Source organism: Daphnia pulicaria, chromosome 4 (assembly GCF_021234035.1).
Source record: "Daphnia pulicaria isolate SC F1-1A chromosome 4, SC_F0-13Bv2, whole genome shotgun sequence".
In the NCBI taxonomy this organism is placed as follows: Eukaryota; Metazoa; Arthropoda; class Branchiopoda; order Diplostraca; family Daphniidae; genus Daphnia; species Daphnia pulicaria.
In genome coordinates, this window is record NC_060916.1 from 2,493,801 (window position 1) to 2,518,548 (window position 24,748).

General features: G+C 43.2%; 3 protein-coding genes, 3 long non-coding RNA genes and 1 pseudogene across 13 annotated transcripts in view; 4 read left to right on the forward strand and 3 right to left on the reverse strand.

Annotated features, from left to right (window-relative positions):
* LOC124336056 overlaps positions 1 to 24,748 on the reverse strand; it is a 65,773-nt gene that overhangs the window by 26,848 nt on the left and 14,177 nt on the right. The window lies entirely within an intron of this gene.
* LOC124336578 overlaps positions 1 to 24,748 on the forward strand; it is a 56,907-nt gene that overhangs the window by 12,253 nt on the left and 19,906 nt on the right. The window lies entirely within an intron of this gene.
* LOC124336172 lies at positions 1,677 to 3,817 on the reverse strand (annotated as a pseudogene).
* On the forward strand, positions 6,398 to 10,079 carry LOC124336384 (mediator of RNA polymerase II transcription subunit 15-like). Of its 2 annotated transcripts, none has more exons than XM_046790167.1 (13): positions 6,398 to 6,557; positions 6,640 to 6,727; positions 6,831 to 6,882; positions 6,943 to 7,029; positions 7,103 to 7,148; positions 7,222 to 7,309; positions 7,381 to 7,432; positions 7,493 to 7,597; positions 7,694 to 7,768; positions 7,863 to 7,911; positions 7,977 to 8,064; positions 8,141 to 8,626; positions 10,018 to 10,079. In XM_046790167.1, exons 1-12 carry the CDS (start codon positions 6,493 to 6,495, stop codon positions 8,216 to 8,218), a joined length of 873 nt encoding a protein of 290 aa, XP_046646123.1. In that variant the 5' UTR covers positions 6,398 to 6,492; the 3' UTR covers positions 8,219 to 8,626; positions 10,018 to 10,079. The 2 variants fall into 2 exon arrangements, with proteins under 2 accessions (XP_046646123.1, XP_046646122.1); XM_046790166.1 differs by having other exon boundaries at positions 6,401 to 6,557; positions 7,685 to 7,768; positions 10,018 to 10,076.
* Positions 12,799 to 13,772, forward strand: LOC124336615. The gene is made up of 5 exons (XR_006917124.1): positions 12,799 to 12,890; positions 12,981 to 13,037; positions 13,308 to 13,391; positions 13,478 to 13,573; positions 13,671 to 13,772. It is a non-coding gene; the product is annotated as an uncharacterized LOC124336615 (long non-coding RNA).
* LOC124336020 lies at positions 16,683 to 24,017 on the reverse strand. The gene is made up of 3 exons (XM_046789588.1): positions 20,090 to 24,017; positions 18,242 to 18,750; positions 16,683 to 17,464 (listed from the first exon to the last, which is right to left on the reverse strand). The coding sequence occupies exons 1-3, from the start codon at positions 23,294 to 23,296 to the stop codon at positions 16,813 to 16,815; spliced, it is 4,368 nt and encodes a 1,455-aa protein (XP_046645544.1). The 5' UTR covers positions 23,297 to 24,017; the 3' UTR covers positions 16,683 to 16,812.
* On the forward strand, positions 17,447 to 18,342 carry LOC124336618. The gene is made up of 3 exons (XR_006917129.1): positions 17,447 to 17,653; positions 17,867 to 18,068; positions 18,184 to 18,342. It is a non-coding gene; the product is annotated as an uncharacterized LOC124336618 (long non-coding RNA).

Sequence of the window (24,748 nt, forward strand, 5' to 3'; positions counted from 1 at the left end):
TGGTGTTTCACTTGATGCTGGAAAGGTAGGAAAATAACTAAACTTATCATGATTTAAAACGATCGTTGGTGGCTGTATCGAATTACTGATGAGGTTAGAACTTAGAAGTAACTTAAAGGGTAGTAGGTGGATCGGTCGTCATTGGCGTGCCAGTTGTTGGAATATATTTAGCTGTTGTCCTAGGTAGTTGAGAAGTGATTTCAGTGTTAAGTACTTAAATATATCCCTGTTTATTGTATTGCGGTTCTCATTCGAGGGGTCATTTGAATAGTAAGGTTGATCGTAAGGAGATGTTGTACTTTAATACGTAGAATTTTTACGAAGGTAATCAGAAAGAGCCAGCCACAGATTTGTAGTCGACGAGGTCATTTCTGGGACTTGTTTCACATTATCGGGTTGTTTATCATGTGGGTAAATTTCAAATGACGAGTACTGGTCGTCAGTTTGCTCAGGAGATTTCAGAATGACCCTGAAATGTCTTGATCGTATTGTTGAAATAAGTTGCGGGTGGGCGAACGGTCGTCGATGATGGCCGCTGAATTGTTTTTGCATTGGACGGTGGAAGTAGGCGACTGAATCCGACTAATCTGACGGATGCTGGCTGGATTCAGGGGATTGCGAGATGAGCCAAGATTTGTTTTCAGGATTGTTATTATCATTACAAATAGATGGTTGTTTAGTTGGTGTGCTGTGTTAGTTGAAAAAGTTATTGGTACTTTAGTAACGGGAATTTGATGTTTGAGACCATGGCTGGGCTTGTTGATTATTCTAGGCCTTTCTCCTGCTTCAAAATCTTCCATTTGTCGATTTATCCATCGTCGACTGAATCTGACGTTTTCCTTGCCTATTCCAATCGTCTTGTCATTCACACATTCACCTGATTTTATATTTATCTTTGTATTGTTCACCCAATTTTGAAAGTTGTATTACCTTGAAGGGTAAATGACAAGCCCTCAGGGTTTCCGACACCGATTCCTGTAATATCCATAATAATCGTCACATCTTTTGGTTGGTGGTTATTGTCGACGTACCACTATGGAAAGGCGGAACGTCGCCAATGCGCCCGCAAATTCTACATTTCGCAAGTATAGATTTAACGGGATTGTTATTATATCAATTTCAGAGTGTACTGGCAGACCTTTGGTACTTTGCTTCCTTCATGAATGGATAAACACGGTAATATCCTCTAGTGCATCCGATGATCCGACCACTGATGTTGTTTAGTGTTTACTCTTGAATATGTGATACCGTTTTTGTTAGTTTGTCGAGTAATTAAATGTGCGCTTTTTATTGTGGTCCCAGATTATCTACAGCTAGTCTTCAACCAATCAGACAATTTCTGAATTCATCCAGTTCGTCTTCATCAGTAATCTCGTGTCTTCTGTTGTTCTGTCTGAAAGTAGTAAGCATCTACCATTTAGTCCAACTATTCGATTGGTTCTCACAATTTTATTTATAATATTTGTACATTTTACTAGTCCGGACTCATGGTATTGAGATTTTTGCACGAGATTATTTTTGAGTTTTTCTTTTTTTATTCTGTTGAGTTTTCAATGGCGAATTTTTGGCTTAAATCTGGCCTTCGGCAAATTCGGTCAGGTCTCGGGTGATCGGGAAAACCGTAAACGATTGATGGGATTGTGAAAGAAAATCAATTTTTGCAGATATAAACTTGCAAATCTCTGTGTGTATTCAGTAAGTTCGCATTCGCATACACAGTTAAAATTTTGCGTAGAAAGAGAGAAGAAATTCCCACCCCTTAATGAAATTTAGAACTAAATGGATTCCCTTCCATTCCCCGTTATTAATCAAACAAAAACAGTTTTCCGTGTCAACTGTCAGTCGATGATGATTTTGCAAATTTCGGGCGATCAGCACTCAAAGGGAGGCGACAATTTCCTCCTCCAACATGAAACCCGTGAAATGGGTGTAGTGGGAACTGCTGTCATACAAATACACCCCTGTTGAAAAGATAATAATCTGTAACCAGACTCGATCGCCTAATTTCAAGTTCAGCGTTGACTGGAGGGTCAACGGAGACCACTGATTATCGTACGTGTTTGTCTCTTCAACCCTACCCAACCCGATTCGACCCCCATTCAAATAAAGACCAACTTCTAAAAAAAACATCATAGGGTAATGTTGAAGCTGGAAAACTTGCCAACCCCGTGAATGAGAAGAAATAAGTCCCCGGCCGTGGTGCCGTGAATTTCCCTGATGTCAAATTAAAGGCATTTCCCTCGTTCAACCTCGCCAACTCGAACGGAATCGGAGTAGTACCAGCAGTGAATGAAGAATTTCTTTGGACATAGAAATGGACAGGCGCTGATTTGACATCGGCATATCCAATCCATTTCTGAAAACCTTTTCATCATCATTATAGAATTAAAAAATAGATAATCATTGCAATTGCATAACTCGTAAGAATTGAATTATTACCGGCATCGTCAGGGAGTTTTGTGAAATCGCAATAAATGGATTCCATCATCGTAGATCCCATGATGTAATAGAATCCATTTAGGGTGTGTCCAATTAACAAAAGATCCTCGCAAGACGTGGGCATTTTTGTCAGGGCGACCGTTCCACTACATTCGAATCGACCAAGCGTGTGGATGCCCGACGAAGTTTCCAGTTGAGTTCGGCCAAAATTCAAGCGGGTGACGGGCAGGACATTTTTATTCGTGATTACACCTTTACGGATTTTAAGCCAAAAGGAAATAATTGGGTCATTATTACGATTTACGAGAAATGCTGCAAGTTTTACCGTCGTCGACTAACTGAATTGGCGCCGCAGCATCACAGTTGCACTTGGTGGAAGAATCGACGCAATTGCCATCGATCCCGCACTGGCAGGTGTGAATTCCGTCCGTGTTTTCTCCAGCCCAAAAATATTGCGCATTTCCGTCTCTGTCGTTCCACCAGGCGTAGGGGATGGCAACAAATTCGAAAAGGGCGTAGTAGCAATCGTACTGGAATGACCAGGGAAATTGAAGAAGTTCATTTCACTTTCATCAACGAATAATTTACCTTAATCGACTGGTGACATTCGGATGATAACTCAACTAACGCTTTTATCTGCCTGATGGACGCGTTGTAATTGATAGATCGCGAATAACATCCAGGATCAACGCAATGACCCACGTCGATAGGGGATTCACTGTCGTGTAGAATGGATGTAGATCCTGTTATGGAAACACTATTTAATTATTTTGAATTCAGAGAAAAGAACTAGTTTTAAAATCTATTTCACCCGACGTCATGTCGCAGTAAACGTAGATCGGGTTGTCGCCGACGCCTTGGCCGTCCGGATCGATCCAGTGCATTCCGGACTGAAGGGAAGGATTAGCCATCCAAAGTTCGCGACACGTCCTTGGCATTGCAGCACTCTTTGTAGTTGATTGAATTAAATTTTGGCGATTATTTGAAACTATTTCTGACTCAGTTTGTGGTTTGTGTTGTCCGGATTGAAGCAACAGGGAAGTCAAAATTGTTTCTTGTTTTTGAACTTTATTTTCCAGTTGGGCATTTTTGGCCTCTAGATGCGTTACTTTCTTTTCAAGTTGAATATTTTTTTCTTTTAGTTGATAAACTTCCGTCTCCAGCTTAATTTCCACTTCTTTTAATCTGTCTTCCAAGGAAACGATGGTTCCAGCATCGGATGACGTAATGAAACACATCAAAATAAAAAATAGTCCTGTCTTGATAAATAATGGCCCGGTGTAAAAGTGTACCATTTTTTCGCTTAACTTTTGTTCAACGTTTGAACTGGATTCGTCCAAGCGATGCGTTCTCATTTATTGGGCTCACTTTTTAAAAAGCTACAACGTCAACGAAAGCCAATATAATTCAGATACCGAATATCTATATCTCTCTCACAAGAAGATAACCTTTTGAAACTTGGGGGAAGGGGGGAGGGGGTTAAAAAATAACTTTACTAGTTTTTACTCTGCCAGCTTTACTTCTTGATAAGCTAGTCAGTCTCGGCTAAACCAAACGCAAGCGCATGTTTGTTTTTACTTAGACCGACCCTTTAAAGCTATTTCTTATCAAGTCTAGTAAGGAGACCTTCAATGATTCCTTTTATCGTTGTCCCAACGCGCGCAACACGCAAATACATTTGTCATTGAAACACAACAGGGAAGAAGAAGCTGTCCATCATCATTGTTGTCCTTGGGATTTAATTTAAAGGTCAATAATAAAATTGCGATAAACGAACTTTTGTGTTGATATAATCCCTGTCCAAATAAGATAAGTTTTCCATTTGAAATTTTGAATGACACTTGTTTTTTGCAATAATTTTTGTTTTAGACGTAGCCTTGCATAATCTATCGTTTATATTGAGACAGGTGATTCACCTGCAGCGATGATTTATAGCCTGCGGACCGGTCGAAAAGGTGGAACATATAGGGAAGAGAAAGGAGAAGAAAAATAAATACAAATAAAAATCAATATTGACTTTAATTGATTCTATTTATCACCCACAAATCGTCGTTTTTAAAATTTTAATTGAAGAGTGTAAACTGAAAACTTAGAGGGAGTAAATTTTGTAGTTGTTTACCGCTATAGGTGTTTATGGTCGTCTATACGAATCATGAAGTACAGCATTTAAAATTTGTTATGTCAAATGTCAGTCGATTATCATGTTGCTCTCAAAAGGAGGCGACTATCGGCGACTATGTCCTCCTCCAACAAGAATCCCGTGAAGTGGGTTTGGTGGGAACTGTCATCAATCAGATATTGATCCTTAGTTATGTCAAAAAGAATCATCCAGACTTGATCGCCTTTTTTCAAGTTCAGCGTCAACTGAAGGGTCAACGGGCTGAATAAATAACCGGTGGTGCTACTGTTTTGGTATACAGCAGCATGACTCGCCCCAATGTTACCCCCGTTCAACATGAGAAAAACTCCAAACGTAGGCTGAGCTGGATATGACGCAATTGGTAAATACATGTGTCCCGTGAAGGAGAAGAAATAAATTCCCGTTAGCGGTGCCGTGAATATCCCCGATGTTAAATTCATAGCATTTCCAATGTTCAGCCGCGCAAGTTGAAACGAAATCGGAGTTCCAGCACCGTAAAATGAAGAATTTCTCTGGACGTAGAAATGAACAGGCGCTGATTTGACGTCTGCGAATCCGATCAATTTCTGAAAATCTTTTCATCAATTATAAAATTTAAATGTATATTATAATTGAAATTGCATAAATCGTAAGAATCGAATTCTTACCCGCATCATCAGGGAGTTTAGTGAAATCGCAGTAAACGGATTCCATTTTCCCTGTTCCCATGACAAAATAAATTCCGCTCCAAATGTGACCAATAATTTTTAGATCACCGCATGAAGACGGCAGTCCGTTTATGGCAATTGCTGATTGATTGGAGCTAATTGGAAGAGAGTCAAAACCAGTGGCTGCTGTGCGTTCATTTTTCTCCCGTAACAAGGAAGTAAGAAGGGAATCTTGTTGTTGAACTTTGGCCTCCAGTTCAGTCAATTTTTCCTGCATTTCAACATCTTTTGACTCAAGTTGAATCACTTTCGACTCCAAGCTTTTCAGTTGTGAAACTTTGGACTCCAAAGTCTTCACGACTTCTTTCATTTGAATCTATTGAAAAATGACACAGCACATTAATGCATTGATTTATAAAAAAACTGAAGGAAACTAATAAACAACAGGAACGTGAAAACGAAATTTTGATTTTCTTACATAATTTTCCTTCAGTTGTAGAAATTCTTCTTCTAAGGAAAACGCAGCGCCAGTCGAACTTGTCGTCCAACAAATCAAAACTAATAACAAACTTATCCGGGAGAATAAATCTACAGGAAAATTTGCCATTTTTTGTGTACAACGCGTCTTATACCGTATTTAGGTTGGCGACTGTGATATAAACTGGATGTGCGTTCCATAATTATATAGGACCCCATTTTGGGGTTTGACTTAAAGGTCAATAATAAAATTGAGATAAACGAGTCCCTGTGTTTATATAATCCGTGTCAAAATAAGATAAGTTTTCCATTTGAAATTTAAATGTCACTTGATAGCTGCAACATTATTTGTTTTAGACGTGGCTATGGACAATCTATCGTTTATATTGAGACGGGGGATTCACCTGATTATTAACCTGCGGACCGGTCGAACAGGGAAGAGAAAGGTAAGAACAAATAAATACAAATAAAAATCAATATTGAATTCAATTTATTTTATTCGACCACGCTTTTTTTATGTTGTATGCGGTTGTATGTGTTGTGTTATACTATAGGTTGTATTGTTTTCCGAAAAGGAAAATTAAAAAAAAAAAAAATCTTATTTTTTCATGAGTGCAACACTGAAGGCCTAGAGGGCGTAAATCGTAGTTGAATTTCTTAACGCTAGATGTCTGTGTTATGGTTGTCTACACGAGGCACGTGGAATTTCTATTTTGGTCTGCAGACTTGCAGTTGCAGAAAGAAGTCCAGAGAGTTACATCTTAATTAAACGATCGTTGATAGACATTTATGCGAAAAATGGCTACAGATGACTGGAAAAACCCTACAATTCGGCAAAACTTCATTGACACCATGTAAGTATTGTAGCAAGACTTGAATCCTTACAAGTCTGGGTATTTAACATTTGGGTAAATTGTGTATTTTCTACTATTTCAGTGAAGAAGCCATACGGCAATGGGGAAATCCCACAACTAGGACCGCAAGTGAAATGGAAATTTATTCGTTTGAAAGAGCCAGCACTAAAGTAAATACTTTGCAGCCATAAATTTTCGTGATAAAACTATATTCCAAAGCGAATATGACTGAGTTTAATGCAAATGTGAAATCAATCAATCTTTCTACTGTAGGAAGATTATTTGAATTATCATGTTTGGTTGATGACCCATATACAAGGGCTAAGTAAAGAAACTTCTAACATAAATTTAAAATATTTTGTAGACTAAACATTTATTGTCCGAGGTACTGAACCAAAAACCAAGGTTACGCCAAGGGCTGATGTTGCTGAATCACAAACTATTGCTCAAACAAGCGATCCACAAGAAGAAGGTTAATCAAACTTGATCCTGATGAAAATGTTCCACCATATTATAAATATATAAATAATTATATTTTTTCCTAGAGGACTGGAAAAGTTCAGAATTTCGGCAGAATGTCATCGCTAAAATGTATGTCTTGTATAACTTGCTGAAACATTAGCTTTGTATTTAAATGTTTTATTTTTAATTTCCATACATACAGTGAAGGAGCCATGTGGATATCCGGAAATCCTACCACAAAGTCCGCCTGTGAAATGGAAAATCATTTCTTTGACAAGTCCAACAACAAAGTATTCAGTTTTTCCCATTTATACAATTTCAATGATAAACCTTAAGTTGTGCATAAAATCTCTTTTTGCAGGAAGAGTATTTGAATCATCTTTCCCGACTGCTAGTACATATAAAACAATTGAGTAAGAATTTTTGGATTTCTTTGCTACCCATAAATGTATTACTAAAATTTATGTTTCCAGGTGCTCAATTTCAAGCTTTCAAAAATAGAGCTCAAGGTATTTCATCAGGAGTCGGTGCTGCTCAACCACAGGCCAATGTCAAACCAAAAGTTCCGCCGCAACAAGGTGTGCTGATTTTGCCTCTCAGAAACACCTCCATCAAAATTAAAAATGTATACAGTTAAGGTATAGGCTCATACTTTATTTTGTAAGGTACCAAAGAAAAAGCTAGAGGTTCTCCTGGAGTTGTTCTAGCGGTATCAGTACCACAGCCTCCTCCGAAAAATCAAGAACAAGGTAAAATTAAATTAAAGTCAGCTCATGTGTGAAACCGCGAATAGTAGAAGACAATCAAATTGAATACTTATTCAATAAATATATATTTTTCCAGATGACGAATGGAAAACATTTCGATTTCGCCAAAACGTTATTACGAAAATGTAACTACCAAACCTTAAGTTAATCTCATTTGTTTGCCATATTTAATTGGTTATTGCATTTTTAGTGGAGAAGTCATCCGACAATCGGGGAATCCCACATCTAAATCTGCTAGTGATATGGAATTTCATTTCTTTCAACGATCCAACAATAAAGTAACCTTTTTTTTTCAAACCCGTGAATACAATTTACTTTACGTTTGAAATTTAAAACTATTGAATTATTATACAGGAGGAATATCTACAATATCTTGCGCGGCTACTGGTTCATATTAAAGGGCTAACTAATGTTGTAATGGATAGCCACTGAGATTCTTAATATTGTTTGGTGTATTACTTTAAATTCACCTAAAGACCTTGAAAACTGAAACCCCCCGCCCCTCAGGAACAGTAATTGAGTAATATTACCTTATTTAATTTTTGTTAGTGTTATTTTATTTAGATTTAGACAACCATTTAAAAAATCTAGTCTTCATTTTTTACCGCTAGATGTCTGATACTCTGATTGTGTTATGTATTATTTATCCCGCCACAGTGTGCACACCGGTGTCTCACGTGTATGACTTTGTACAACAACTAAATTAATATATTCAGCATCTTTGTAGCACCTGAAAAGAAAAAAACGAGCAACTGGTTTTTCAATCGAGTTCACGCTCGCAATTTCCGCGTCAATAAAATCCGGTATTTTCGCATTCACACAATCACAGCATGAATCCAGGTATTCAACTCTTTGATGTTGCCACGTTTCGATGAACTTTCATAATTGTTTTTTCCTACGTAACAGCAGTTATTGTTTTATTTTTTTTGTTTGATCGGTAGAAGGGATTCTTAGTCTGATTTGCGTTGCTTTGTTATGGGGTGTTACCAATCCCCTGATGGGCAAGGGCAGTTCGGGGATCCAGAGGGTGAAACATCCCAATTTCCTGGTTCAGTTCGTAGCAGAACTCAAATTCCTCTTGTTAAATTGGAAAGTAAGTCATTTCTTGTTATTCTGTGCTTTCCTTAGTCCATATACTTCTCTCCAGGTTCACTTTAGTGGTCTGACAGCTGTATCCTAATTACAGGATTTGAAACAGCTATATAGAGGTTTTGATGAACAGTGCATTTAAAATCTTCATCTCTATTTGAAAAGCCCAACTTCTAATAATCAGCTTTGAAAGAAGTCTCCTTTGTAAACTGCTCCACTGTAGTTAGTCAGATCTGACATGGTAGATTGAGCTGTCGTTTGTTCTAATGATAGACCACCTTCAGGGTAAAGACTTTTTGCAAGATTGTGTTTCCCTCAAATGCATCATTCTAAAAGTTTTTAAAGTCTATACTTAATTTCCCTCCCTGCACACACACACACCTGTTTCACCATTCAGAATGACTTTTGATTTATTATGTTTTCGCCTTCACCTCCCATCTCACACCAGCAACAGTATCTCTGAGCTGAGCAGCAGCAGTCAAAGCTTTCTAATGAAAGTATTCAAATGCGGCAATAATGAAAAGATTCCTCCCTCTTTCTCTCATCCGAACGAGACAATCGGGACCAGCCTTTTTCTTGTCGAAGAGCTGCGATGTCACCCGATAAGAAAAGGCAAAAAAGTTTCACTAATGTATTTTTGGACAGGGCGCTCCGGGAAAGAAAAGAACAAAAAAGAGAGAACAAGCTTTTCCTTCCTTTTTTAGTTTACTGCACACACATCATCCGACAGAGAGAGAGAGAGAAAAAAAAAGATGTTCTGATAGGATAGCGTAGTGCGGTAAACAACGTTTGAGGAAAAAGAAAAGAACCAAACAAGAATATGACGCTAATGAATCCATCCCGCGTCTGACCAGTTGAACGACCCCTCATGCAGGTTGAAGTTCACGTTGGAGGTGTTGTTGGGTCCGTCCTTTTTTGGCCTGTATACATGTAAAAATATTCCCGTGGCTCGCCAAGACAATCAAGCCATTGACTGAAATTGAAGCCGTTTCACGGCCAAAAACGTTCCACTTATTAAATGAACATACCCCCTGCCTCACCGTCAATTGTCTTTTGCTTCTACGTCCCTTTTCTTAGCTTATCGCTAGTTGGCTCTTATTTCTTCTGATCTTTTGTATTTTTTTTTCTTCTGTATATTGCAGTTTGTCCTACCATTCCTGGTCAACCAGTGCGGCTCCATTCTCTTCTACTTCACGCTCAGCTCCACCGGTATTTTCCCATTTTTGACGGATGAAAGCCAAAATTCTTTCATTAAGCTCAACTTTGATCCGCCCCTCGACTCCTTTTGGCTCTGCACTTTTTTGGGAAGGGATATAACCGTCGTCTCTCTCTAAAGCCAATCTTTTCAGGTGGCGATGGAAGAAGCGATAGACTCACACGGATGAAAAGAGAGAAGGCGGCCAAAGTTATATCTATTCGCTTTTATTATAATGTCATTCTTTTTTTGTTTCTTTTTCTTTTTTATCACCTGGACGAAAACTTGAATTAATTCCTTCGCCTTGGCTCTCCAAGAACTCTCCATTGCCGTTCCATTGACCAACGGACTGACATTTCTCTTCACCTCCGTAGCGGGTCAGTGTCTGGGAGAGCATCCGACTTCAGCACGTAATCTCTACGTTCTTTTTGCAGTATCTTGGAATGGTTGTGTGTATCCTCTTTCTCAACTTTTCAGCCAAAGAAGAAGGAATAATCTTAGCTAAATTTGTGTAACCATCTTAGCGGTAATAGTAGTAGCAATTCGGTGGCCCGTTGGCGTAGAGTTGCGTGTGTCGGGATACTTGATCTTCCCAGCATCTGTTACTTGAACACAAAAAAATCTTATAGATGAGTTGAAAGCCAAAAGAGTTGAGAAAAGTAATGACAGTATTAAGGAAAAGCCAATTCTAGTTAAGATAAGGAAAAAAACGAACAGCGAAACAATAATATTCAAACCGCGGCTTATTAAAAAAAAAAAAAATCCCTGGGTTTAATATTACCGATATTCTTTTTCATTTATATTTAGTTACTAAAAAAGAAAACGCTTATTTTCTTTCTTTCTTGGAAATCCGGTTGTGTGTGAACGGATTGAATTTTTCTTTACACAACTTTTCTCAGCTCTATGAATTTTGATCCTTTTGGCGTGCGGGAATGTTGTAATGACTAACTCTTGAAATTATTTTATTTGTTTCGATTTTATCTTTTTTTTTTTTTTTCCTTATTACATTACCCCAGGCGCGTTTGTCGGAATGGCTTGCGTCTTACTGGGTGTCGTGCTGTGCCTGACGGACAAGATGTGAAGAAAATTCCATCATCTGCTTTGGCCCCTCGTGTGTTTCAAAGGTATAATGCCCATCATGTAGATAGATCCACACACACAGACGGCCAAAAAAAACAACAAAATGCTGTTCATTCCACCCATATGGCACGTTTATACATAAACACGCCTTGACTGATTGAATTTGATTTTCCATTTTGTTTTAACCATCAGTCTTTTATTGTATTATATCAAAATTGGTGAGGGGGGATGAGGCAAAGGAAGGCAAACAAAAAACAAAAACATGCGATTGTACAAACTACAAATTGGTGTTTTGGCTATATGGGGAATCGTAAAGAATTAACAACAAAATAAGGAAAAAATGGGAAAAGAAAGAAAAAGAAGAGAAGATAGGAGGAGGTTCTCAGCACATAACACTCCCCACCTCCAATAAAAAAAGTCAATGTTGTACATATTAGATTCACACACAGACATGACGTTCATACACACACAAAATTTTGCTCATTATGTAAAAAAGAAAAAAGAATTTCAACAAAAATTTCGTTTCAGTATGGTAATATTATTAATATTATTATTAATTTTTTTAATTTTTTCAGAGGTCAACCAACGGAGCTCGAATAATCCTGGTCGGAATGGCTGAGCTCTCGGGGGGTTGTCTCTTTAAAGAAAGAAAGAAAAATTCATAAATTTTTTTTTTTTACACAGCATCAATTGGGAGGTAAGAGGAGCCGTTTAGAATAAATCTTGTTGGGAGGGTGGTAAAGACGATGATATATATCTTGATAAGTTTTGTTATTATACGTGAAAAAAGGGCTATGTATATAAAAGGGAGGAAGACGCATGTCAAATAAAAGGTTGACGTTAAACATGTTGATGACGTTTAGTCTCCGTGGAGAGAAAAAAAAAGAGAAAGTTTTATATTTTTTGTTGTTTTGTGTTTTTTACCCAGGTTGTTGAAGAATCTACTATGCGAAATTGGCACACAAGGGGAGGGAGGTTGTTGAAATGATTATTGCGTAACATATTGTATGTCTTAATAACTTGTTGTTTCTTCTTCCCTTTTTATTTTTATTTTTTGTTGTTCCCCCCCAGAGAAGAATGGTCGATGGAGACGACACGAAAATGATGAAAAGGTGAATGATGCCAAAGTAGATGGAACGGGGAAACGACCAAAACACACAAAAGATTGGAAAAACCGGGACGAATAACAGTCAGACGGGGTCATCGCTGTGTCTACGAGGGTCTTGTCTCTCTTGTGTCGTTGATCCTCCTGGTTGTTGCTGTTGTTTTTGTTTGTTGCGGAGCACGGAGGTAAAGAGAATCTGGAGCACGTAACAGACACCTGTCAAGATGATGGAGAAGAAAGAAACAAAAGATAATGGAGCGGTTCGTTCGTGAGTCGTTTGACATAGAAGATAGTAAGTACTGCTACTACTACTGGTACACGGGGCTGCCTGCCAGACCAGCAGAGCAAAACACTGAACCGGCTCACAGATTTGTGGGCTGAGAGCCAAAGAGACGGTCGCATATTTGCATCGGGAATTTATTTCGATTGCACGAGAGTTGGTTTACCCGAAAGGAATAACACGGAAAAAAGAGGTGCGGGTCTTTCTCCTGGTCTAAGTCCTTCTCTCCTTTGCCTGCCGGAGATATATATTTAGCAACAATGGATAGAAGAAAAGAGCAACAATAGTTGTTTCATTTTTCGACAGCGGCATGCGAAAATGAAAGTCAAATTTTCACACATTCTAAAAAAAAAAAGTATTAGCCAGAGCCAAACACGTTCATTAACGCCCTTTTTCTTTTTTAAAATAATAATTTTCTTCTTTCTTTTTTTTTTTACAAATTTAGGAGGCGTTAATTTTTCCGTGATAGTACATCGTCGATCGATGTGAAATCTTGAAGAAGGTGAGGCCTTCCCTTATTTTTTTTGGTTTCTTCTTCTATGCAACTCTAGTCGAGTGGAACGTCCCTTTCATTACGCCATCAGAGTACGTAGTAGTAGTAGTCGTTTTACCAGCAGAGGCCAAAGTTATACACGGGAGTTTTCCATGATTCCCGTTAAAACCGGTCCCTTGCGTTTCTCGGTGGACGCGAGGCCTCGCTGTAACAATAATTGCAATTCTGTTCCATTTCGTTAGACTTATTTCCTATTATTTCCTCGTCCAAATCTGGCAGGAGAAACCAACAGACTCTCCTCGGCGTTCTTCTCATCATGCGAGCCGTTTTCCACCTAAATGGAACCGGCCGGAATAATAAACTGTGGGTCTCTAACTATTTCTCCCAAGACAACACACACACACACAAACTAAATGCTTTTCTTTCTCTCTTTTTCTCTCCGTCTCCAGCTCCCATGATGCCCAATAAATCGTCGCCGCCATCTGTCACGCTTCTACGGTTACACAAATTGACTTCCCCTGGCAGCCAAGCTGTGTAATAAGCTGGTTAGTTTACAGTATTGCAGGGCCAATTAAACGCGGACCGTTACTAATCTTTATACGCTCTTTTCTTCTTCTTCCTTGTGTCTCTCCCTATCTTTAGAATGCCTTCGCCGCTGTGTGGCATATTGTGCGCAATAGAAAATAGGGCCCCCCTAATAATGCCCAGGGTTTTCTGGGGCTACGCTGCAACGATTTTCACCGAGTTGAATCCGGAAAAACAAACGCCACCCAGGAATTTTCTCGGAGGAGGAAAATAAAAACAACACACACACACACGCAATTATATACCTCGCAGGTACGTCAAACATTATATTTTCTATTGATTGTTATTCAACTATGTGGGTTATATCTCTCTCTCGGTGAGATTGGGTGGGGTCAGCCGTACCATCTCGAAAAAATTTCCGGAGGGTTGTTCCAAAACCCAAATAGTTTTCGAAATTCGATCGAGAATCTCTTTCTCGCGTGGGAAATCTTTTGTCAACCCCATTGTTGAACTGGCCTCCATTCGATCAACGCCCAGCTCATCGCTCAATTTTCTTTCTCCCCCCCCTCAAATCTCTTTTTTATTTCATATACCCGCAAGTCAAATCTCTCACAGCCTCTCCCTTCCGTGTGTGTGTCGACACACACACAAACAGAGATGACTTGAATGCGATAACTCCCCGAAAAAAAACTTCACCCCTGCGGGAGCCACTACTATGCGCCACCTCTTTATCCCCCCCCCCCCTTTATCTTCACAATCCATCCACATCATCCAAACGAAAATAAAACAAAGAAGTTCAAAAGCACCTTGAAAGGAATAAAAAAAAACTAGTCGACGATGTTTGAGAACAGTCAACAAAATGTGGAATTCAAAGATGAGCGATATGAAAGCGAAAGCGTGTTTCATACCAGGAAAAAAAAGCGATGGTAAATACAACCGATTTTGTTGAAAAATAAAAAAGTTTTATAAGCTTTTTCTAGAGGACGTGATGGTCTGCCCAGTCATGGAACCCGATGAATAACGGAACGGTTTTCTTCTTCTGCTTGTGTATATGGGAGAAAAAGAAAAAAAGGATTTGTTAGGAGGTCCGTGGTCGAACAATAACCGCTTTCATCACAGGTGTTCGTTGCTTTTCCGTGTCTATTACACTCACACACACAAGTTTGGCCATCCAGCCCGATAGAGAAAGAAGAAGAAGGGAGAGACTAGTAGCTCTTGGCCGGGTTTGTTCATTGCCCAGATTGCGTCCGTTACTTATAAATCCGATTCAGCGCCCGCGGGATGTTTTGTACAACAACAACTAACAGCTCACCTTCAATACATTCTTACACAACAGAGAAGAGGGGGGAAGAAAACACGGAACACCATCGCGCCCATGTCAAAAGACCGAAAATGATGCATCTCCTTTCTTCTCTCCCGAAATATATAGCAGTCGAAAATAAGAAAAAAAGAAAAAAGACGCTGACTAAGTCCTGATTACTCTTGCTCCACGACCATATAAGGCCCTCTTTCCAGTCACCGAGAATATAGGAGGGAGGAGGATGATGTGTTAAACTTTCGTTGGCACGTCATTTCCCCCCGCCAACACAAATTTGATTTTTTCGACGATTTGAATTTGGCGCCCTATTTTTTTGCGCGATCGGGCGTAGTTCCTCTGCGAAGAATGATGTCGCTCATTTCAATACTTATAGAGATGTTTCGACTGGGCAGAAATAAAAATAAAAAAGAATGCAGCTGTTGTTGAGAAGCGCGCGCGTGTGTGTTAGTAACCTGGAACTCTTGCCCCATCGTCTGGCAACTTATTATCATAATAATCTCGGCTGGGTTTCGGGGCGTTGCCTCCTTTTGTGTGTGCAAAAGGTAAACATCCACCGACTTGGGTTATTCTTCTTCCCTTTGGCCCTTATTTCTCACTTCTTTTTTTATTTTTTAGAATGGAAAACTCATTTTGGGATTATTGCGTTGCTGTTGTTGCCACCCCGGCAGCAGGTGTGTGTTCGATTCGAGATGAACTTTATTTTTCGTCCGGGGCCGCGATGACGTCAGAATGTTTAATGACTTTTTAGTTTGACTTGAATGGCGTTCCAGCGGATGTGTCGTTACAAGATGATCTGAGCTACGAGGTATTCGTCTAACAGGTGCGTCGACGCCCTTCCCGTAAAGATTAAAAATACTCGAACGAAACATTTTCAAAATATTTCCAGTTGGTTTTTTTTTTTAAATAAGAAAAAAAAAGGCTCATGCGGATTTGTTGACTGTGAGTTTTGTGTCTACGGCTCATTACCGGGCGATAACGCATTATTATTCCGGATAAAGTAGGGAGATAACATTTCGTGAAGTTCCTTTGAAGAAAAATGTTTTTTCTTTTTCCGCCGTATTTTATTTTTTCCCTGCCTTCCCTCTCGTCCGTTTTTAGTTGTTATCTCCGCGTCTCTCCTTTTTTCCAGCAGACGACTATTACCCTCGTAATCTTTTTTTCTCCGGTCAATTTCCAGGAAATTGACGGGAAAGGACACGGAAAGCGAAAATAAAATAAAAATATAAAAAAGGTAAAATTCTGTCGGCCACATCTTTTGTTTATCTTTAGACAACAAGGTCTTCCCTTTTTTTTTATCTCAAACTACTTGCGCCATTGTCTTGTTTTCAAAACGCATTTCCACAAAAGAGACGGAAAACTTGCGATTGGTTCTGCTGGAGAGTTTTCGGGAGTTTGGAACGGAGAGGGGAAGACAAAAAAAAAACCGGACAGAGACAAAAGAGAGTCTGAGACATGAAGAATGAACGAACGAACAAAAACGTGGTCATGTCTGGCCCATCAAACGTGCGCCCAGACGGGCAAAAAAGAAACAAAAAAATGACAAATGAGACAAAATGTGGAATGTTTCAAACTTACGTTAAGTTGATGCCCAATCAGCGTGTACTCCGGACTCTTCGGCCATCTTCTTCATCTTCTTTCACTTTGTTGGGTTTAAAAAGAGAGAAACTGTTTGCACACTGGAAAAGTCTAAACATTTGCATATCCATAACAATAATATCTCCCACTTTGAAATAATGGAAAACCCACTTTGAATGATAATTAATTTCGTCATTAATTCTTGTCTTGTCTTTTATGTTTATGTGTTTTTTTTCTACTTTTTCAATTAGTTTCAGATATGGCGAAGAGCATCAGCAGCAGGGGAGGGTTGTTATGTGTTTGTTTTATTTTTTTGTTTTAAGGAGAACGGACGGGGGGTTAAGATGGATGGGACGGACGGACGGACTAGCGTTTCTTCTTGCGGAACCAGCCGGCCATCAGTTTGCTGTTTTTGGGCATGGTCGATGAGCGAGAGACGGACGTGCCGCCGCTTTTACTGGACGTTGCTGTGGCTGTTCCTGCTGCTGCTGCTGCAGTCTGACGTTGACCGACGGCCGCCGACGGACGGTAGACCTCGGCCGAGTCCTCTGACTCGACAATGACGTCCTCCCGGCGCCTAACAGGAGCCCGAGGCGGTTTGCCAACGTCACCGATCACCATGGCCGGCGCCGATTGACCACCCGGCTGCTGCTGATTGCTGTACGTGATTTCGTACTTGTCGCGGTAGTGGCGCGGCTTCCATGGCGCCAGCACCGAGTACGAGCGAGAAATCTGCCGGGTCTGCGTTCGGCGCAGCGTCGATCCGGTGGCACCCGACAGGGCCGACATGTCCTCCCGGCTCTGGGCCTTGTGACGCCGGGCCGCTTGCAGTTGCTGGGCCGCCGTTCTGCCGTGAACTTGACCGGTGACTGGAATGTCGGCCACCGTCGTGGCGTGCAAGTAGACGGACCGCTGGCTTTCGGCGCTTCCGGCCGCACTCTGCATGGCGCTACCGTCGCTCTCGGAGCTGTTGACCGAGCTGACTGGATGGTGTCGTCCCCGCTGATTCAACACACCTCTGCAATAACACAACCAAAAAAGGAGGGGGGTAAATTACTAGAAGACAAGAATGTCGAGTCACCCACATTTCCGTGATGACATAATCAAAAAGAAACAAGCCAAGAAAAACCGGAGAAAGGATCAATAGCCAAAAGAAAAAGAAAATTGCGACTGTCTCGGCTCTTTTCTTCTGTGTGTTTCTAACCAGGTGACGCCTTTTCTCACGAACTTTCGACCTCCAACACACACACACACATTTCTCTTTTTTGGGTACTACATCATAGTATATAGGAAACCCCCATTCTTATTTTTCTTGTTGTTGTTTTTCTTAGCTTTTACCAAATCAAAAAGTCCCACTCTGTTTTCTGTGTGTGTATAGAATCTCATTTTCCACCTTTTTATTTTTTTAAATTTTTTGAAGGTTAATTGACATCTCGCCGGCGTGGAAATTGCCATCCTCATCGGAGGAGGCTCAGAGATGACAGCACAGCTCTCCTAATACCAACATGGAACATCACAAGACAGACGAGCTGACGAATGGATGAAACTTAAAAAGGCCAACAGCAGCCGGGGCCCAGCAAGTCACGCAAAGTGTGTTGATGGTTCGGTTTTCGGTGTCCCAGGTTTGTGCTATTCGTGTGACTAATGAGTTTGGTGCCTCGTTCTCTCACTCTACTCCGCCCAGCTCTTCTTCATCTTCGTCGTTGGTTCTACCTCCTTTGTATCATCATCATTAAGGTTTCATTCTAATTACTGGTGTTGGCGGGGGCACACTGGATGGATTGTCGTTTTTTACCTGCGGACAGCGCCCATTCCGGCCGCCGAGCTGGCGCTTCGCAACACCTTGGCCTTGGGCATGTAGCGTGATGAATAGCCGCCTCCGCGCGATGGCTGAGACTCCAAGTCCGTGTCGCCAAAGTAGCGCATCTGGCGGCGAGATTGAGCCGCTGCTGCCGAAGTGGCCGCCGGAGGCGGCGGAGCCGATTCCAAAGGACCTGCCGGAGCGATGGATGGACCTCTGGGCTGCTGCTGTGGCTGCTGGTTCTCGTCCGATCCGCTGCGATCCCTCAATTCCGCTGACTCCACCCCGATTTGATGGATCAAATTGGTGCTGGCGTATGGGCGGGCGTCGGGTCCGCGCTGCTGCTGATGCTGGGACTTGTAGCGATGGCCGCCATCATCCGGATAGCGACGGCTCGATTGGAATTGAACGGAAGTATCCGGATGGCGACGATTCTGATTATGCTGGTGCTCCTCACCCAACACGACCACCGGATCCGGTCGGTAATTCAAATTGTTGAAACTCTGCGCGCCACAAAAAAGACGAAACAACCGAAAAAAATGAAACTTCTTCCAAGAAAGACGAAAAAAGGTAAAAAAAAAAAGAACTTGCAGATGATATAATAACAATAATAATAATATGTGAAAAATGACAAAGAAATTAGACATCGTCGTTGTTCGTCGTGCTGCGCAGTGCAGTCACGCTTGTCTCCCCCCCAGTGCCCTCTACGACGTTGTTCAAAGTGGAGCTGACGGAAAAACAAAAAAACCGGCCGGAAAAGGTAAGAAAATTTTTTTTTCTTTTGTTTTTCTGGTGGTGGTGGTTGTTGTTGTTGTTGTTGTGATTGCGGCTGTATAAGAAAATCCTTGACTACACACACAAATGCGGGCGGCGGCGATCGCCTCGAGGCTGTGATGTGTGGCGGGTCCCGGGCGTTGGTTCAAAGGTCGTGAAAATGAGATGAAGAAGAAAAAGAACAACTTTTCTCTCTCCCTCCCAACACTTCCGAAAAAATAAAAAGGAAAAAAAAAAAGAGTTTCTAGCTTTAGTTTTTGATTGCCTTCTCCCGAAAAGACTGGAACAACATCTCAACGCGCCATAAAGACGCGCTGTGGAGAGAGAGAACCAAGAAGAAGAAGAAGCTATTAAACATCATGATGATAAGATTTTCCCTTTCTAGACAGCATATACTTCGCCGGAATGTTTTTTTACTTTTTTTTTTATCTTATTTTCCCTTTTTGGTATTCATAAGTTTCTCTCTCCTGGAAGGAACCACCATTTTTCTTTTTCCCTTAGAAAACACCAAATAGTCAAGGCCGCTAGTTGAGTATTACAGACATGTACCAACCGTTTCTCAATCGGCTGCTGCTGGACACATTTTGAAACAACAACCGACTAAATGAAATGGAAACTATGATTCTGGATTTCTTTCTCTTTTTTTATTGGACCCAGTTTACCATTTTGTCAGCTGCTGGAGGCTTAAGGGTTTTTTCTCGACACTCTTTTTTAAGGCCGGTCATTCGAGTTCCACCCAAAAGAACCGGTTGGAATCAAATTCAAATTTTTAGGTTTCTTGTTTGGAAGAGAGAGAGAGAGAGAAATCGACTGGGCCATATAAAAACTGACTCATGCTAAAGTTGAGCTTCAAAAGTCAACAACCTCTGGGCCGCCTATTTTGTTTCCAACATTTTTCCCGGAGGAAGAGAGGGGCACGCGCGAAGAGGCAACCCGCAGCGTTTTGCCTCCTCTTCTCCCGCGCCCCTTTTCTTTTGAAAAATCTTTTTCGATTATTTTTCGTTAACTGCCGCCTTTCAATTTTAAAATTCAAACGATCGGTCATTTTCTATTTTTCTTTTTCTTTACCTGCGATTTTTGGCGCAAATTTTTGAATTGGCTGCGCTGATTGTGGACGTGACTGTCGCTCTCGGACGTGTCGGTCCGGTCGGTCGAGCTGCGTCGCCGATGGCCGCCGTCCTTGGCCGTCCCGTTGGTCGTCGTGACGACACGGTAGCGCAACGCTGACGGATCGACTGGCGACGTCGCCGCCGTAGTCTTGCGGACGAAACTCGGCTCGACAACCGTCCTGGTCGACATTTTGTTGCTACTGCTGTTGATGTTGTTGTTGTTGTTGTTGGCGGCTGTCTGATTGGACGGATGACTTTGACCTTTGACCAAAAGTGAGCGACTCTGTCGAACCAATTCCGCCTCGTCCTCCGGCGACCATTTAGCAACTTGTGGCGGCGCTTGACCTCTGACTTCCTTGACTGCCGGCCCGCTTTTAATCACCACCGCAGGTGCTACTGGCGTAACCAAGACGGAAGGCTGTTGTTGTTGCGGCTGCTGTTGCTTCTGAGCGGCCGCTTGTTTCTTTTCGCTCTTGTTGGCTTTCGAACCGAGAAAAACCGACAAGAACTTGCTCCGCTGACGGCGGATCTTCTCCTGCTTCTCCGGCTCGCTGTTCACTTTGTTGTTGTTGGGCTGGGCGTTGGCGACGGACGGCTCGGCCATTTGCGACGGCGGCTCGTTCCAGCGCCGGATGTGATCGGACGAGATGCGCCGCTCGGGACTGGGCGTCAGCGACGAGCGCACCGGCGGTTGGTACCGGTAAGGCGACGGCATTTTCTTGGACGAATTCAACGGCCGGCTGAGCGGATAACTCCGCTCCGGACTGCTTTCCGGGCTGCGATCATGATGGCGCCACGGCACCGTGTTGAAGGCCACTTTGGATTGGGTGGGGCCTGTCTGCCGTGGAGGTGACGCCTCCATCCGCTCGCGTGACAATTTCTTGATCCGCAGCGGCGGTTTGGGCGCCACCGGCTCGAAATCGCCGTCCAGCTCGTCCTCGTAGCGGCTCTGGAATTGCGTCAGCCGCGACGAATGGATGATGGGCTCGGTCCGGTGGCGGACCACCGTCCGCCCGCGCTCGGCTTCCTGGATCAACCGGGTCGATGCCATCGAGGCCTGGTTGCTGCTCTTTTGCGGAAGCGGAAGCGTCCGGCTTTCCGGTTCCCGCTGATACGATCGTTCCGGGCTCTTCCGCATCGAAGATTGTTGTTGCTGCTGTTGTTGCATTTGCAGCGAGCGGATGCGGTTGGTCAGCGGCTGGATGCGAGGTTCCGGCGAGACGGAACGATCCTGATACATTCTGACTCCTCCTCCGCCTCTTCCGCCGTTGAAATGATCGTCGTCTTCGTCGTCGCTGTACTGGAACACTCGCTGATCCGGTTGTCTGCTCGCCTTCCGCTGTTGTTGTTGTTGTTGTTGTTGCTCGTTGCCAGCGATGAGGATCTTGGTCGTATGATGGTAGCTCCTGTCGGCTTGTTCCGCCTGGACTTGCTGGTGGTTACTGCCGGCCCTCTGCTGATCTTTCAACAAGGTGCTGTACTTGAACGACAGACCCCCCGAGGCGTTGTTGTTGTTGTTGTTGTATTGAACATGACTATTGTTGACGTTGTTGCGATTGTTGTTGCGGGTGTCCAGTCCCCTGCTGTTGCCGCTACTCCCGGACAGTTTGCGCTCCGTCTGCTGGCCCTGACCGTCGTCTCCAAAGAGGAAACGAGCCTTGGCTTTAATGGCATCCAGATCCTCTTCATCCACCGGCCCTTCCGGCTCCTCCTCCTCCTCCTCGTCGTGCCCTCCCACGTTGTTTCCCCCTTTGATGGGATAGCGCAAGTGCTGGCGGATGACTTCCGACTGCTGCTGCTGTTCCTGAAACTGGAAGAGTTTACCCCTTCCGGCCGGAACTTTATCGGCTCCGCCGCCGTTGGACGAACGGTAAACGTTGCGTTCGGGCGACTGCGACCGTCCCCGTCCCTGCTGCTGGGCCGGCGTTTTGACCTGGGCGTAAACGACGTCAGTCACTCCGCCGCCGACTTTACCGGAAGGAAGTTCCGGTCTGGGCGGCGGAGGCGAAGTGAAACGCGGCCCTCCGGGCGAGGCGCGAAGCGGGCTGATTCGAGTCGGACTGACTCCGCCCGTGTAAGAGAACGGCAAGTTTTTGTTGTGCGAGAGGCCGAACTGCGGGTCCGGCTCGATCAGGTTCAAGGCGGGCAGCCGCGGAGCCAGCGGATCTTCGGAGGCGAAATGCAGTTCCTCCTGGTACTGGCGCCGGAGCAACTCTCTCTGCCTCGACTCTTCCGTCAGCTGCTGGACAATCAGATTGACGTTGGGCCGACTGGTGGCGGCTTCCATCTCGATGCCGGAATCGTATTTGGGCGGAGTCGTCGGAGCCTTGTCCCGGTTGTTGTGATGCCCGTGGCGCTGTTGCTGTTGTTGTTGGTGGTGTTGGTCCAGCACTGTCATCATCCCAATGGGCAGCTGCTGGGGCCGTCTGGGACTCGATTCGATGATCGGGTCGAGTTTCTCGAAATGTTGTTGCTGTTGTTGCTGCTGCTGTTGTTGCTGGTGGAGGATGTTGTTCTTCTGCTCGACGTTTTTGGTCTTTTTGCCGGATTTGGCGGATGCCTCGCCTCCGTTGACGACGAGTTGGTTCTTGGTGGAGGAGGCTGTGCTGGGCAGAGTACGCGACCAATTGAGTCCGTTGTCGCCCTGGATTTGGTTGTTGCGTTTCGAGGCGGCCAGATTGCGTCGCTCGAGCGAGCGCGTTTCGTAATTGGCCAGCAGATGCGGGTTGGGCGAGGCTACGGTGCAGCTGATTTGATCCACTTGCTGGATGATTCGCTCGGCCTCCTGGGCCAATTCCGCCTCGCTCAGCAGCGTCGGCTCCTTGTAGACGTTGTAGAACGGCGGGCCGGCGTGGTTGGCGCTGTTCACCGACGATGAGCCAGCAGCCGGGATGCTGTTGGGATCATGTCGGTCGACGAGGCTGTGACTGCCGACCGGCGGCGCTGGCGCCGGACCTTTGACTCTGGGGATGTGCTGCACCGGCTGTACCGAGTGGTAGCCTTGTTGTTGTTGTTGTTGCTGCTGTTGTTGCGGATGATTGATGTGCTTGACGTCAACGTCGCGATTGAACGACACCCGTTTATTGGCTTGCGAAGCGTCCGAACGCTCAGAGCGCAGCGAATCGGCCCGCTGGACTGAAGCACTGACGATCCTGGCCGCCGGCATTTCTGTGCGGCATGACCGGCCCAATTCGACACTTTGACTCTCTCGCACTTGTATACACACGCACCAACTTTACCACCGACAACTCAAAAAAATAACGGACAGTTCTTTCTTGTTTCGATCGATTATTTTGAGTTAACTTTCACTTCACTTTGTAGACGTAACTTTCAATCAGCCGGCGACGTGTTTCAAACCTCTTTTTTGGCAATCACCGGACGCTTTCCCTTTTGTGACCTTACAAGGATCGAAGTTTCGTCGTGTCCCTTTTTTTTGGATTTCTTTTCCCTTTTTACCTCCTCGTCCAAGTCAAGAAAAGCCCATCCATCAACCGGATTCGTTTTTCTTTTTCTTTTTCCGCTGGCCCGCGATGAGACTCGTTTTCACTGGACAACACTGGACGGGGCCCGCGCGCACCTGTCGTCAATTTGCGTATAGGCAAATGAGACACTCGACTCTTTTCGGATGGGCGGAAGAAACACACACGGCGGCACACACTCACACACACGCAATAAAAGAAAAATGTTCGAATCGGACGGCCTTTTGACGAAAATAAAAGGGAAAAAATAGTGATGGATTATTTTCGATGGATGAAATTACATGGACGGAAATGTTGTTGTTTCGTCTGTGTTAGGGAGTTGTTGTGTTGGGTGGAGGAAGAAGAGAATGGTGGGTGCGTCAGCGCTGGTCGAGAGCCAGCCGCAGACTGTTGGAGGGAGAGAGAGGAGTGTTTGATGGTGTGGTGGTTGGGAGGTTCTTGCGTGAGTATAAGACTGAAGGCGGGATGGGTGGGTTGGTGGTGGTGCTGGGAGGGAAAGGTAGATCGGGTGGAGGCCCGTAGGCGTTCCAACGGCAATTCGACGAGTCCCGCGTCTTATGAAAAATTCGAAAAAAGACAAAAAGGGAAGAAGAAGAAATTTTTAGCTTTTTCTGTTTTTAAGGTTTTCCCGATATTATACCCAAATGAGAACATCGACTACTCCCCCCCTTTGGAAAAAGAAAAGAAATTGACGATTCATCCCTGAAGAATTATCAATTGCACATCCAAAAACTGACCAAAATTGGTCATTTCCTCTACTCCACCTGCTATTTTTCGTATTTTATTCGGCGAACTTTTTTTCATTTGATGATGATGACGATGGGCGGTTATTTTTTATATTTTCGATCGCTCTACTTTTTTACACACATTCGACAATTTTCTTTTTTAAACAAAAATTAAATCAGAATTTCTTTTATTTCTTGATTACTATACCCGAGGAGGATTTCGTTCGGGTTGGCCACTTGTTTTCTGTGTCAATTTGAATCTCACCGTGAATTGAGTGGCTCATAAAAGAAGAATGGCATCAAAGTCTCCAACTGTAATCCGTGCTGATTTCATTATTATAAATCAGACGTGTCTTGTGCAGGTGAACAGGCGAAATACCTTTTATATTTATTTTTATTTCGGCGTGTTCCTCA

Coding starts and splice junctions, on each gene's coding strand:
- LOC124336384 (XM_046790166.1), top strand. CDS start 6,493: ATGCGAAAAATGGCTACAGATGACTGGAAAAACCCTACAATTCGGCAA. Junction 7,598..7,684: donor AAAAGTTCCGCCGCAACAAG/GTGTGCTGATTT, acceptor TTATTTTGTAAG/GTACCAAAGAAAAAGCTAGA. Junction 8,065..8,140: donor TTCAACGATCCAACAATAAA/GTAACCTTTTTT, acceptor ATTATTATACAG/GAGGAATATCTACAATATCT.
- LOC124336020 (XM_046789588.1), bottom strand. CDS start 23,296: ATGCCGGCGGCCAGGATCGTCAGTGCTTCAGTCCAGCGGGCCGATTCG. Junction 18,751..20,089: donor ATTTGCGCCAAAAATCGCAG/GTAAAGAAAAAG, acceptor TGTGGCGCGCAG/AGTTTCAACAATTTGAATTA. Junction 17,465..18,241: donor GGAATGGGCGCTGTCCGCAG/GTAAAAAACGAC, acceptor GTGTTATTGCAG/AGGTGTGTTGAATCAGCGGG.